Below are 12,734 nucleotides of genomic sequence, written 5' to 3'. Positions count from 1 at the left end.
CAGTACAGAGAACCCTAGTTGTGCTACAAATCTGTGGCTAGTGTAGACCTAGGTACTGTAAAGGTATTTTTAGTGTTCTTTTAATAAATAGATATGGTGTGTTTACCACTCTTCTTAAAGTGATTTTGAGTCTGTTAGGTAGATTACTATTATCAGTGTAAGTAGCAAAGATAAACTTAATAATGGTTGGTGATTGCTGGTAAAGATTAATATCAATTAAAATGCTGAGAATAAATGATTATTACTGTGTTTAAATAAATACATGATTGTCACTATGTATGGATGCCTTATGGCCATATAAGAACTTAAAAATGTACAAACCATTAATGGTTCAAGTAGTTTTGCCAAGAGCAAACAGATTAACATGAGTGCCTGGGGGAAAGAATGAACTGTTATGAAATGGCTGCATTCCTCTCGCTGTGACATGAACATCAGACATCAGGAAGTAGATGGGACTATTGTAATATGTAACCTCAAGGAAGCTAGTCATGGTGTACAAATTAGGAAAAGGCATATCTACAACTACAATAATGGTGATGGGGCAGTTAACATTCCCTGAGGGGTCACAAGGCCCTCATCTAGGAATGTACATCGTCTTTCCTCCTGCAGACCATCTTTGCATAGCTTTGGGGGAGGTCTGGAGAGCTATATAGGTGGTGGGAAGTTAACTGAAGGCAGGATTCTAGTGATGCAGCTTTCCTCAGTTGGTACCCACACTGTGGTGGGATTTTTGAGAGATGCCGCTGTCTACGATTCAATCACACCCCTGTAAGTATTCCCTTACTTGGGCTCCTTAATGCGTAATTAATGCATAATTTGGTAGCAATAGACATTTGTACAGAACACATTCTCTGCTGTCAAGTAGTGCTTACAACACTCTAATCTTTGCTTGCATAAGGGAACTCTGCAGAATATTTAGAATAGTAGTTCTCAAAATGGCTAAGTTTCCTTGTTTCAGAGATATATGACAACTGCAGAAAGTGTGTTTTCTTGATGAGAGTGACAAGAAAAGGTAGACACATTACTGAGTTCTAATGTGTAGAAACTAGAGATATGTCTACACAGCATCCAATCCACAGGACAACTCCAGAGCAAGGAATGGCCTATCTGTAAAAGGCTATGCTGCTGACGCTAAGAACTGTTGCTGGGATGAGACCCCTGTCACCTCTCGGTCTCATTTATTACAACTCCTATATCATGCAGTTAACACTTTTAGGTTTCAAGGCACCATGAACTGCCTGACTTCAGTCAACCTGATTAAATCTCCAATACTCAGCTAAGACAGACAGCACTAACAGATGTGTATCTTGTAGGGCTTTGAGAATTTCGTTTAATCCTAATAAATTTGTAAAGAAAATTGTGAGCTACAAGAGCTAGCTACTTACCTTTATATTCTTGGTAATGTTTTTAAGAAAATGAATTTATGAGTATTAAAGTATGTATTTAAGAAAGCATAAAAGTAGCTTATTTAAACCCTATATATTTCTCCTTTAATTAATTGAAGGTGTGTGTGTGTGTGTGTGTGTGTGTGTGTGTGTGTGTGTTCATCAAATGACAAATAAACTCAGGGAGTACCATGTCTTCAAAAAATGAAGCACTATAAATTCTGAAACTATTATTTTACTTAATTAAATATTGCATTTAATATATTGTTTAATTTACTTGTACATTACACATTTAATTATTTGGCCATTTGAGTGTAGGTATTTATTTCCTGCACATAAATATTTTCACAATTCTCAATTTAATTTTGGACATTTTAAGTTACATTTATAAAAGTCTCTGCAAAATTTAGTTTTTCTAAAGGCTTGCAAATTATTTCCTCTTTTTATTTTCATGGATTGTGTGTAGTGTATGCACATTTATGGGTGCTCCTTTTTATGTATATGTGCTATGGAGGATGAAAGTTTTGATACACAGAAAATCACAACCCATAATTCTTTGACCAAATGCAGAGAGGCAGGGTCTCTTAATGAAATGCAAAGATTACCATTATGATTACTCATGCTGGCAAGCTTGTGATGTGGAGTCCAGGTCTCCACCTGTGGACTTACAATTATAGTGGAACTGAAATATCAGAGTCCCAGAATTCAAATTCCAGCCTTCACACTTTCTTGCCAAGCATTTTAACCATGAAGACAACTCCCCAGTCCAAGGCTCACATTTAATTATAAAGAAACACTCTGTAGTAGTATCATTGAAGTATAAATTTCCTTTTTATAATGGCAGTTGATGTTTCCTCCCTCTTGAACTGACAAACTACTGACTGATGTGTTTTAGGTTTATGTCTGCCAAAAGCACATTGACAATAAAGCTAGCACATATCATTGTCACAAATTTGAAAGGTGGGTGATGTCATAGCAGAGGTACTAGGACCCCTCATATCATACCATTTAATGGATATTGTTGACTAAATTTCTATAGCGGAAGGCACTTTTTTTTTCTCACCCCAGCTCAGATAAACAAAGCTGTAACAGAGGACACTGTGGCTAAACAAGGTTTCACTCCACAGCATAACTCTTGTGACTTCACATGAATAGTTTGTCTCTGTGATTTCTTTCCTTACAGCAGGGGCACGTCTGCTGCTGTTGCAGCTCTCAAACTTGCTTCTGTGGGAGAATGTGGCCTCTGTGGCCAGATGTATGATGAAAGATGGAGGTTGCCAGGAGGTCCTCAATGACATTTTTAATATGACAAGCACCATATCTGAGAACTTCAAAAATCTCTCTTCAGAAACATTAAATGAATTTGTACGTACCCCATTAACACCTGGCTTCTCCACAAAAAGTTTCCTATGTCAATAACTGGGTGCACTACAACTTAAATAGCAAGACCTCATGAATCAAAATCCAAATAATACATATTCAAATGCTCAAGAAAGCAAAGACCAGAGAACATGAAAAGAAAAGTTGATAAACTCACTACATTTTTGAAAAAAAAAGTATTTTTAAAATAACTTTGAATGCCATTTTAAGAGATTTTCTTTAATATGTTTTTATTAAATATTTTATTTTACATTTCAAATGTCCCCTTTCCCAGTCTCCCCTCCGCAAATTCCTGCTCCCATCCCACCTCCCCTTTGCCTCTAAGGTAGTGCTCCTCTACCCACACAGACACCCACTCACTCCTGCCTCACCCCTTAGCATTCCCCTATGCTGGGGCAACAAGCCTCCACAGAACCAAGGGCATCCCCTCCCATTGTTGCCAGATAAGGCAATCCTCTGCTACATATGCAGCTATAATCATGGAACCATCCATATATCCTCTTTGGTTGGTGTTTTTTTCCCTGGGAGCTCTGGGAGGGGTCCTGTTAGTTGATATTGTTCTTCTTCCTATATGATTGCAATCTCCTTCAGTCCTTCCCCTAATTCTTCCTTGTGCATTCCCTTCCCCTGGGGTCAGTTCTAGGATGATTGGCTGTATTTGCATCTGTCTTAGTCAGATACCAGCAAAGCCTCTCAGAGGGCAGACATGCTAGGCTCCTATCTGTGAGCACTTCTTGGCATCAGCAATAGTGCTGGGGTTTAGTGTCTGCAGGTGGGACAGATTCCAAGCTGGGGATCATCTCTGAATGGCCTTTCCTTCAGTCTCTGCTCCATTTTTGTCCCTACATTTCCTTTAGACAGGAACAATTTAGGTTAAAAATTTTGAGATGAATGGGTGGCCCCATGCCCTCAACTACTGGCTATGCCTATCTACTGGAGGTGGTCTCTTCAGGTTTTCCTTCCCCTCTGTTGGGTATTTTGGCTAATGTCATCCCCATTGAGTCCTGGGAATCTCTTGCTTCCCTGGCATCTGGGACTTTCTAGAGGTTCCCCACCCCACTGCTGCATATTTCTATTCATTCTCCTCAACCTCTGAACTTTTCTCCTGTCTCTTCCTACACCTAATCCTGTGCCCCCTTTTTCCCTCCCCCTTAACTTTCTACTCTTGATAGAATGCCCTAAAAGAAATGAATTAAAAGAGCACTAAGATTCTGTTCTTGGGTGATCAGGGTAGTCTCCACTGGCATTCTTCACTTAGCTCACTGAATATATCCAATAAAGGAGAATCAAGTTGGATGAATCTCTTACACTGAAAAGAATTAGTATGACTGAAACAATTTCAAAACCCCCAGATCTAGGAGCCATTGTTTAAAGAATTTGAGGACACGAGTTTACCATTACAAGGTAAGAACTGGGTTAGGAACATAAACAGGCTTTCTCTCCCTATAAAATGTACTTTGAGGGCTGGATCATATCCAGTTTATGTCAGTCTAGGAGTCAAAAAACAGATGAGATCTGCAGCATCAATGAGTATCAGCACAAGGCACCACGTGTGCAGTAAACATGTATTAATATTGTCCTCTGTAGTTGCTGTTTTGAAATTTTTATCCTTCCTTTCTGGTTGGCAACCTTTAATCTTAAGGTCCTTTAAAATTGATGAAGCACTAACAATTTATCTGATTAATAAATTTTAATAATAAGTGTGGTAAATAATATATAGAAACATACAATATTTAGATATTGATTAATATGTAAATATTAAATGATATTTCATACTTTAAATTTTTCATTGTGAAGTATTTCCTAAGATATATTTTGATACTATTGCAATCAACACAGTTACATTCTTAAATCTTCATGAATTTGATATATTCAAGGTATATAGACCCAGTGCTAATAGAAAGTAAAAATATAATTTTATAATATGTATTTAAAGTACATCGGTTTGCTTCAACAGAAATCATGGGTTTGAAGGCATATATTATTAGGTACTGGACTCTAATCCTAGAGAAAGATAATCATTAAAATAGTATTTTGTAAATTTGATGTTTTAGTGCCACCTATGTAAATAGTAACTTTTAATGAGAGAAATCAGAACAGTAAAGTTGTAAAGAGATGAAAAGTTAAAAGTTTAAACATGAAATTAAGATTTACATCTCCAATAAAAAGAAGTAAATATATGAAGGGTTTCTTTTTTAATTTCTTTTTTATACAATATATTCTTTACTTACATTTCAAGTGAGTTTCCCTTTCCTGGATCCCCCGTCCCCAAAAGTCCCAAAGCCCTCTTCCCTCCCCCTGTTCCCCAATCCACCCCTTCCAACTTCCCTGTCCTGGTATTCCCTGACACTGCTGCACTGAGCTTTTCCAGAACCAGGGGCCACTTCTTCCTTCTTCTTGGGCATCATTTGATATGTGCATTGTGTCTTGGGTATTCCAAGCTTCTACGCTAATATCCATTTATCAGTGAGTGCATACCATGAGTGTTCTTTTGAGACTGTGTTACCTCAATTAGGATGATGTTCTCCAGTTCCATCCATTTGTCTAAGAATTTCATGAATTCATTGTTTCTTTTTTTTTTACATTTTTTATTCGATATAATTTATTTACATTTCAAATGATTTCCCCTTTTCTAGCCCCCCCACTCCCCGAAAGTCCCGTAAGCCCCCTTCTCTTCCTCTGTACTCCCTTCCACCCCTTCCCAGTTCCCCGTTCTGGTTTTGCCAAATACTGTTTCACTGAGTCTTTCCAGAACCAGGGACCACTCCTGCTTTCTTCTTGTATCTCATTTGATGTGTGGATTATGTTTTGGGTATTCCAGTTTTCTAGGTTAATAACCACTTATTAGTGAGTGCATACCATGATTCACCTTTTGAGTCTGGGTTACCTCACTTAGTATGATGTTCTCTAGCTCCATCCATTTGCCTAAGAATTTCATGAATTCATTGTTTCTAATGGCTGAATAGTACTCCATTGTGTAGATATACCACATTTTTTGTATCCACTCTTCCGTTGAGGGATACCTGGGTTCTTTCCAGCATCTGGCAATTATAAATAGGGCTGCTATGAACATAGTAGAGCATGTATCCTTATTACATGGTGGGGAATCCTCTGGGTATATGCCAAGGAGTGGTATAGCAGGATCTTCTGGAAGTGAGGTGCCCAGTTTTCGGAGGAACCGCCAGACTGATTTCCAGAGTGGTTGTACCAATTTGCAACCCCACCAGCAGTGGAGGAGTGTTCCTCTTTCTCCGCACCCTCTCCAACACCTGCTGTCTCCTGAATTTTTAATCTTAGCCATTCTGACTGGTGTAAGATGAAATCTTAGGGTTGTTTTGATTTGCATTTCCCTAATGACTAATGAAGTTGAGCATTTTTTAAGATGCTTCTCCGCCATCCGAAGTTCTTCAGGTGAGAATTCTTTGTTTAACTCTGTACCCCCATTTTTAATAGGGTTGTTCGGTTTTCTGGAGTCTAGGTCAGCATGCAGAAGAATGTGAATTGATCCATCCTTGTCTCCTTGTACTAAGCTCAAATCCAAATGGATCAAGGACCTCCACATAAAGCCAGACACTCTGAAGCTAATAGAAAAGAAACTGGGGAAGACCCTTGAGGACATCGGTACAGGGAGAAAGTTTCTGAACAGAACACCAATAGCGTATGCTCTAAGAGCAAGAATTGACAAATGGGACCTCATAAGGTTACAGAGTTTCTGTAAGGCAAAGGACACCATCAAGAGGACAGATCGGCAACCAACAAATTGGGAAAAGATCTTCACCAATCCTACATCAGATAGAGGGCTAATATCCAATATATATAAAGAATTCATTGTTTCTAATGGCTGAATAGTACGCTATTGTGTATATATACTACATTTTCTGTATCCATTCCTCCATTGAGGGACATCTGGGTTCTTTCCAGCTTCTGGCTATTATAAATAGGGATGCTATGAACATAGTGGAGCATGTATCCTTATTACATGCTGGGGAATCCTCTGGGTATATGCCCACTATACCTATGAGTGGTATAGTGGGATATCCTGGAAGTATCATTCCCAGGTTCTGAGGAACTGCCAGACTGAGTTCCAGAGTGTTAGTACCAGCTTGCAACCTCACCAGCAGTGGAGGAGTGTTCCTCTTTCTCCACATCCTTGCCAGTACATGTTTTCTCCTGAGTTTTTGATCTTAGCCATTCTGACTGGTGTGAGGTGAAATCTCAGTTTTGTTTTGATTTGCATTTCCCTGATGACTAAGGATGTTGAACATTTCTTTAGGTGCTTCTCAGCCATTCGATATTCCTCAGGTGAAAATTGTTTGTTTAGCTCTGTACCCCATTTTTAAGGGGATTATTTGGCTCTCTGGAGTCTACCTTCTTGAGTTCTTTGTATATGTTGGATATAAGCCCTCTGTCGGATGTAGTGTTGGTAAAGATCTTTTCCCAATTTGTTGGTTGCTGTTTTGTCCTTTTGACAATGTACACTTGATATCTTAACTCAATGGATAGGAGAAATTTCACAAATTCCCTACCAATACAGGAAGAATTACAAGCAATTAATCACCTCAAATAGACTGAGAACCAGTATTCTTCAGGGAAATGCCTCTCAATATATTGTCCAATCCTAAGTCATTATCTACGAACATATGGACATATGAGCAGCACTAAATGGAATTATGGCATTATATTTACATTTACATACTTATATTTGTTTGTGTGTTAAAAACTGCATGGTATTGGTACAGTGACAGGCAGGAGGATCAATGGAACAGGATTGAAGACCCAGAAATGAACCCACACACCTATGGCCACTTGATCCTCGACAAAGAGGCTGAAAACATCCAATGGAAAAAAGATAGCCTTTTCAACAAATGGTGCTGGTTCAACTGGAGGTCAACATGCAGAAGAATGGGAATTGATCCATCCTTGTCTCCTTGTACTAAGCTCAAATCCAAATGGATCAAGGACCTCCACATAAAGCCAGACACTCTGAAGCTAATAGAAAAGAAACTGGGGAAGATCCTTGAGGACATTGGTACAGGGAGAAAGTTTCTGAACAGAACACCAATAGCATATGCTCTAAGAGCAAGAATTGACAAATGGGACCTCATAAAATTACAAAGTTTCTGTAAGGCAAAGGACACCATCAAGAGGACAAATCGGCAACCAACAAATTGGGAAAAGATCTTCACCAATCCTACATCAGATAGAGGGCTAATATCCAATATATATAAAGAACTCAAGAAGTTAGACTCCAGAAAACCAAACAACCCTATTAAAAATGGGGTGCAGAGTTAAAGAATTCTCACCTGAAGAACTTCGGATGGCGGAGAAGCATCTTAAAAACTGTTCAACTTCATTAGTCATTAGGGAAATGCAAATCAAAACAACCCTGAGATTTCATCTTACACCAGTCAGAATGGCTAAAATTAAAAATTCAGGAGACAGCAGGTGTTGGGGATGGTGTGGAGAAAGAGGAACACTCCTCCACTGCTGGTGGGGTTGCAAATTGGTACAACCACTCTGGAAATCAGTCTGGCGGTTCCTCCAAAAACTGGGCACCTCACTTCCAGAAGATCCTGCTATACCACTCCTTGGCATATACCCAGAGGATTCCCCACCATGTAATAAGGATACATGCTCTACTATGTTCATAACAGCCCTATTTATAATTGCCAGATGCTGGAAAAAACCCAGGTATCCCTCAACAGAAGAGTGGATGCAAAAAATTGTGGTATATCTATACAATGTAGTACTATTCAGCCATTAGAAACAATGAATTCATGAAATTCTTAGGCAAATGGATGGAGCTAGAGAACATCATACTAAGTGAGGTAACCCAGACTCAAAAGGTGAATCATGGTATGCACTCACTAATAAGTGGATATTAACCTAGAAAACTGGAATGCCCAAAACATAATCCACACATCAAATGAGGTACAAGAAGAAAGGAGGAGTGTCCCCTGGTTCTGGAAAGACTCAGTGAAGCAGTATTTGGCAAAACCAGAACGGGGAAGTGGGAGGGGGTGGGTGGGAGGACAGGGGAAGAGCAGGGGGCTTACGGGACTTTTGGGGAGTGGGGGGCTAGAAAAGGGGAAATCATTTGAAATGTAAATAAATTATATCGAATAAAAAAATTTAAAAAAAAAAGAAAAAAAGAAAAAACAAGAAAATCATATAGCTCCTTCCATAGAGTGTGCTGAACTATCCAAAGAGGACTCACTCATTGCACATGCCTCAGGGTGCTCATGTTCTCCATCCCTTGTTACATATGTGAATTGCATTTATTCAAGGTATATCTTAATATTTTTTCAAGAAAATAAATTAATGACAATTATGGGATTTATTTTACGAAATGTTGAAAAATAGAAGCTTATTGAAGCCTTGAATATCTCTCCATTATTTAATTGTAAGTGTGTGTGTGTGTGTGTGTGTGTGTGTGTGTGTGTGTGTTCGTCTTCATCAAATGTCAAATAAACTCATGGAAAGGACCATGTTGGTGAAAAATGAAATCATAAAGTTGAGAGGGAGTGGGGAATCTAGGAAGATTTGCAGGGAGGAGAGTTTAGGATGATCATCTTGTAAAAACAGTACTCATGGGTGAAATTCTACAAAAAAAAATGGAAAAAATGGAAAAGAAATATTTTAAGCACCTATAGAAAATACATTAATAATTAACAGTCTGCTCATGAGTTCATTTGGTCAGTTTCAAAACTCCAACTGATTTTTTTCTTAAATTTTCAGGATACAGAGTATGATGCACACCAGAAATTCCAGAACAGGCCCACCATGACCTGTCACACTTCATCCCATTCTATCCCAAACAACAAAAGGAAGGCAGAAAGAATGCAGGTAAGTCCTGATAACAGATATTCTCAAGACACAGTCACCAAGCCTTCAGGAATGTTCAGAAAGAACAAGCAACCCAAGACTGGCATACCATATAGCTAATAAAATACTTGTAAAATAAAAGAGTAACTTTGAAGCACAGCCATGAATTGGTCATAAAACATTCCCTATTTTAATAACAGCTTTGTCATTAGGATTGAAACTTTTATTATGGAAGAGACTTTGAATTGAATTGGATTTTCACAGTTAAATTTATTCTCCCATGCAGGATTTTTATTTTTTATAAAAAGAACTAGAGTTCTGATTTTGCTATTTCTAAAGTACTTCCATGGGAAGCTTTGTATGCAACCAACCATGACATCAACTTTTCTTGACAAGGAAGATATCACTTGTACTTCTGCTCTTCTGCCTACTTCTTCACTCTTACCTGAAATCATTCTCTAGGGTCTTAACACGCAGGTCCAGTAAAATACTATTCATGTTTCATGGGGTATAGGTAGGCAGTACTGGTGTGTTTTTTATTATATATAGGCTACTCATTTGATGTCCTGCTCATAACCAATCTCAGCATGATTCTAAGTAATTATGATAATATATGTGCACATGACACACATATAATCTGTTCTCCATCATGATTTGCTAGCCCAGCACTTTGTATATCTGCTAGGCACATAACAATTGTAACGTATAAGAAAAGGTGAAGGAAGAGAAAGTGCCTGCTGGGTGCTGCGCCATAGCTAGACACTTCACAAAGCGCTGACTCAGTATTGCTTCAATCAATCATCAAAAACTTCACAAGCCATAATACCGAACTAGTTATCACATACAATTCAACTCCCAGTTGTACCCTTATATTAATGTGATGCTCAATCCTATTTGCTTAGCCTCTGGTGCTTCTGAATGTGATAATCAGAATGCGGGCTGCATGGAAAAATCTTCCGTAGAAAGAATGTAGAAAACAACATGGCTGATCTTGATGGCACTCCTTATACTATCATATCAAAAGTTAAATTGATTGATAGGCAAATCAAAAACCTCACAAAATGTCTACAGGACATTAAGACTATACTCAGTCAGGTAAGTTGTCTCTTTTAAACCTTACAGCTTTTGTTCTTTATGAAAGATGTAACATCTATAATGAAAACTAAATTTGGGACTGATTCTCTGCATGCCAGAGTGAAATTTAGCCAGATAATATGATAAACAGTCTAAGGACAATAAGGTTTGTGGTATCTCAAAAGTGTTTCACTCAGCACCCCACAACACAGAGCTCCCCTGATATATTAATGATTCCTAGAAATAACATGGACAATGCCTTTCCTGGGCAGAGTCAAAGTATCCCGACTATTTCAGCACAATCATCCATACATTAGAAGAATTTTAACCCATCAGGTGCAATCCTCACCAGTTCTGTAGCTTTGTGTCCATAATTTATGAAAAACAAATATTGTTGAAAGAAAAGAATGCAAAATTGTCAATTAAGAAAAGTAATAAACTACAAATGGCACATTATGGATTACACAGAGAACATGAAAGTATCCTCACAAGAAGAATATAGATTCTCCATTGTCTCTTAGTCAAAACCATGTCCATAATCAAGTAGTAATTCTGTCTACTCCTAGAATGATATATTTCATCTTGGATCAAAGCTATTACAAAAATATAGACATAGTTTTTCTGTCTAGTTTTTAGATAACTAACAGATTGGTAGTACCTTAGTCAACATACATGAACAACATACGTGTTTTTCCTTAAGATTTACGTTCATAATACTTTTCAAAACATTATTCAAAATTATCAAGTGATGAGGTTCAATAAATATAAAAAATATAAATAATAACTGGCTGACTTTCATTTACTGAATAGGTTCATCCTGAACTTAAGGAAAATGTGGACTACCCTGCCTGGTCAGGAGAGCCTTATGTACAGCAATCAAAAAGAAGAAGTCAACTTTTTGGTTTGCATAGTTTGTTCTTCTGCTTGTCCAATGATGCACAGAGGGTTTCTGATTTCATCAATATCCTGAGCAACCAAATTGTCCCTAATAATTGAAAAGCTCTCATCCTTCCTATCTGTTTCTAGGGCAATCCATACTGATCCAATCCTAAAAAGATTCTTTAAGTTTATAGTATTCAAATGTGTGATTAAATGTAAAGGGTTACTTCTTTTTAAAAGTTTTGTTTAATTAAATATGATAACATCACTCGTCATTCCCACTAACACTTCTTAGCCACTGTTTGTTGCCTGTCTCACTCTATTCTCTATAAAATAAATTGATTCTTTTTATTTTATTATAATTTTACATACATATAATGTATTATTGATACATATATGCATAAATAAATGAATAAATATATAAATATAGCCTTCCTTAATTGTTGTTTTTATGTATAATTTTAGGGTTGACCACATAATAATGGATAACTATTTTTTCCATTTCTCTCTTCATGTCACCTATACACTGATATTTCCTCTCTAGTACTCCTCCCCCTCCCACCATGGCCTCTTTGCTCTTTCCAGATTTATGTAGTTGTTCCAGGTAATAAACTCACTTCTGAAATTTGAAGCTAAGTAGCATAGATGGGAGATAAGATGCAGTGTTTGTCTCTCTGAGTCTGGCTTACTTCACTGATACTTTACAAATGTCAATGTCTAACAGACTTAATTTTTCATCATTGCTTTTGTTCACTGAAAAATAAAAAATTAAACGTGTTCAAATTTGTTACCAAAAAATGAGTTTTTCTTAAGATGATTCAATTTCACTTAGAATCACAATAAGTTAGTATGTTATTACAATTAAGGCTTTGATCCTACAAAATAAACTGAAATCCCAAATATTTTATGAAAGCCAGCCATTGACCATGAACTATTTTTCACAGAAAAGTGACAAAATGCAAATATTATAGTTTCTTTCGTCAAATAACATAAAAAGAAAAATGATAAAGAAAACTCCTACTGGAATAGGAAAGACAAATACATATCATTCCATCCAACAATTAAAATAACAGACGAAAAAAAAAAAAAAAAGAATTGCTGCAGACTAAATAGTGAAACAAGACAATACTCGACATTTGCACCACCATGTTTCAAAAAGGAAAAAAATTAGTGTTGCTTGACTCCTCAAAG

General features: G+C 37.3%; 1 protein-coding gene across 1 annotated transcript; it reads left to right on the top strand.

The window, feature by feature from the left end:
* Positions 1 to 688: 688 nt before the first annotated feature.
* Positions 689 to 11,660, top strand: LOC127664539 (prolactin-5A1-like). The gene is given in 7 exon segments (XM_052156604.1): positions 689 to 768; positions 2,281 to 2,345; positions 2,569 to 2,750; positions 9,504 to 9,611; positions 10,493 to 10,549; positions 10,551 to 10,685; positions 11,475 to 11,660. Coding segments are annotated over 7 exon segments (813 nt in total).
* Positions 11,661 to 12,734: the final 1,074 nt, after the last annotated feature.

This window comes from Apodemus sylvaticus, chromosome 14 (genome assembly GCF_947179515.1).
Source record: "Apodemus sylvaticus chromosome 14, mApoSyl1.1, whole genome shotgun sequence".
In the NCBI taxonomy this organism is placed as follows: domain Eukaryota; kingdom Metazoa; phylum Chordata; class Mammalia; order Rodentia; family Muridae; genus Apodemus; species Apodemus sylvaticus.
This window is presented reverse-complemented; position numbering and strand designations above follow the sequence as displayed.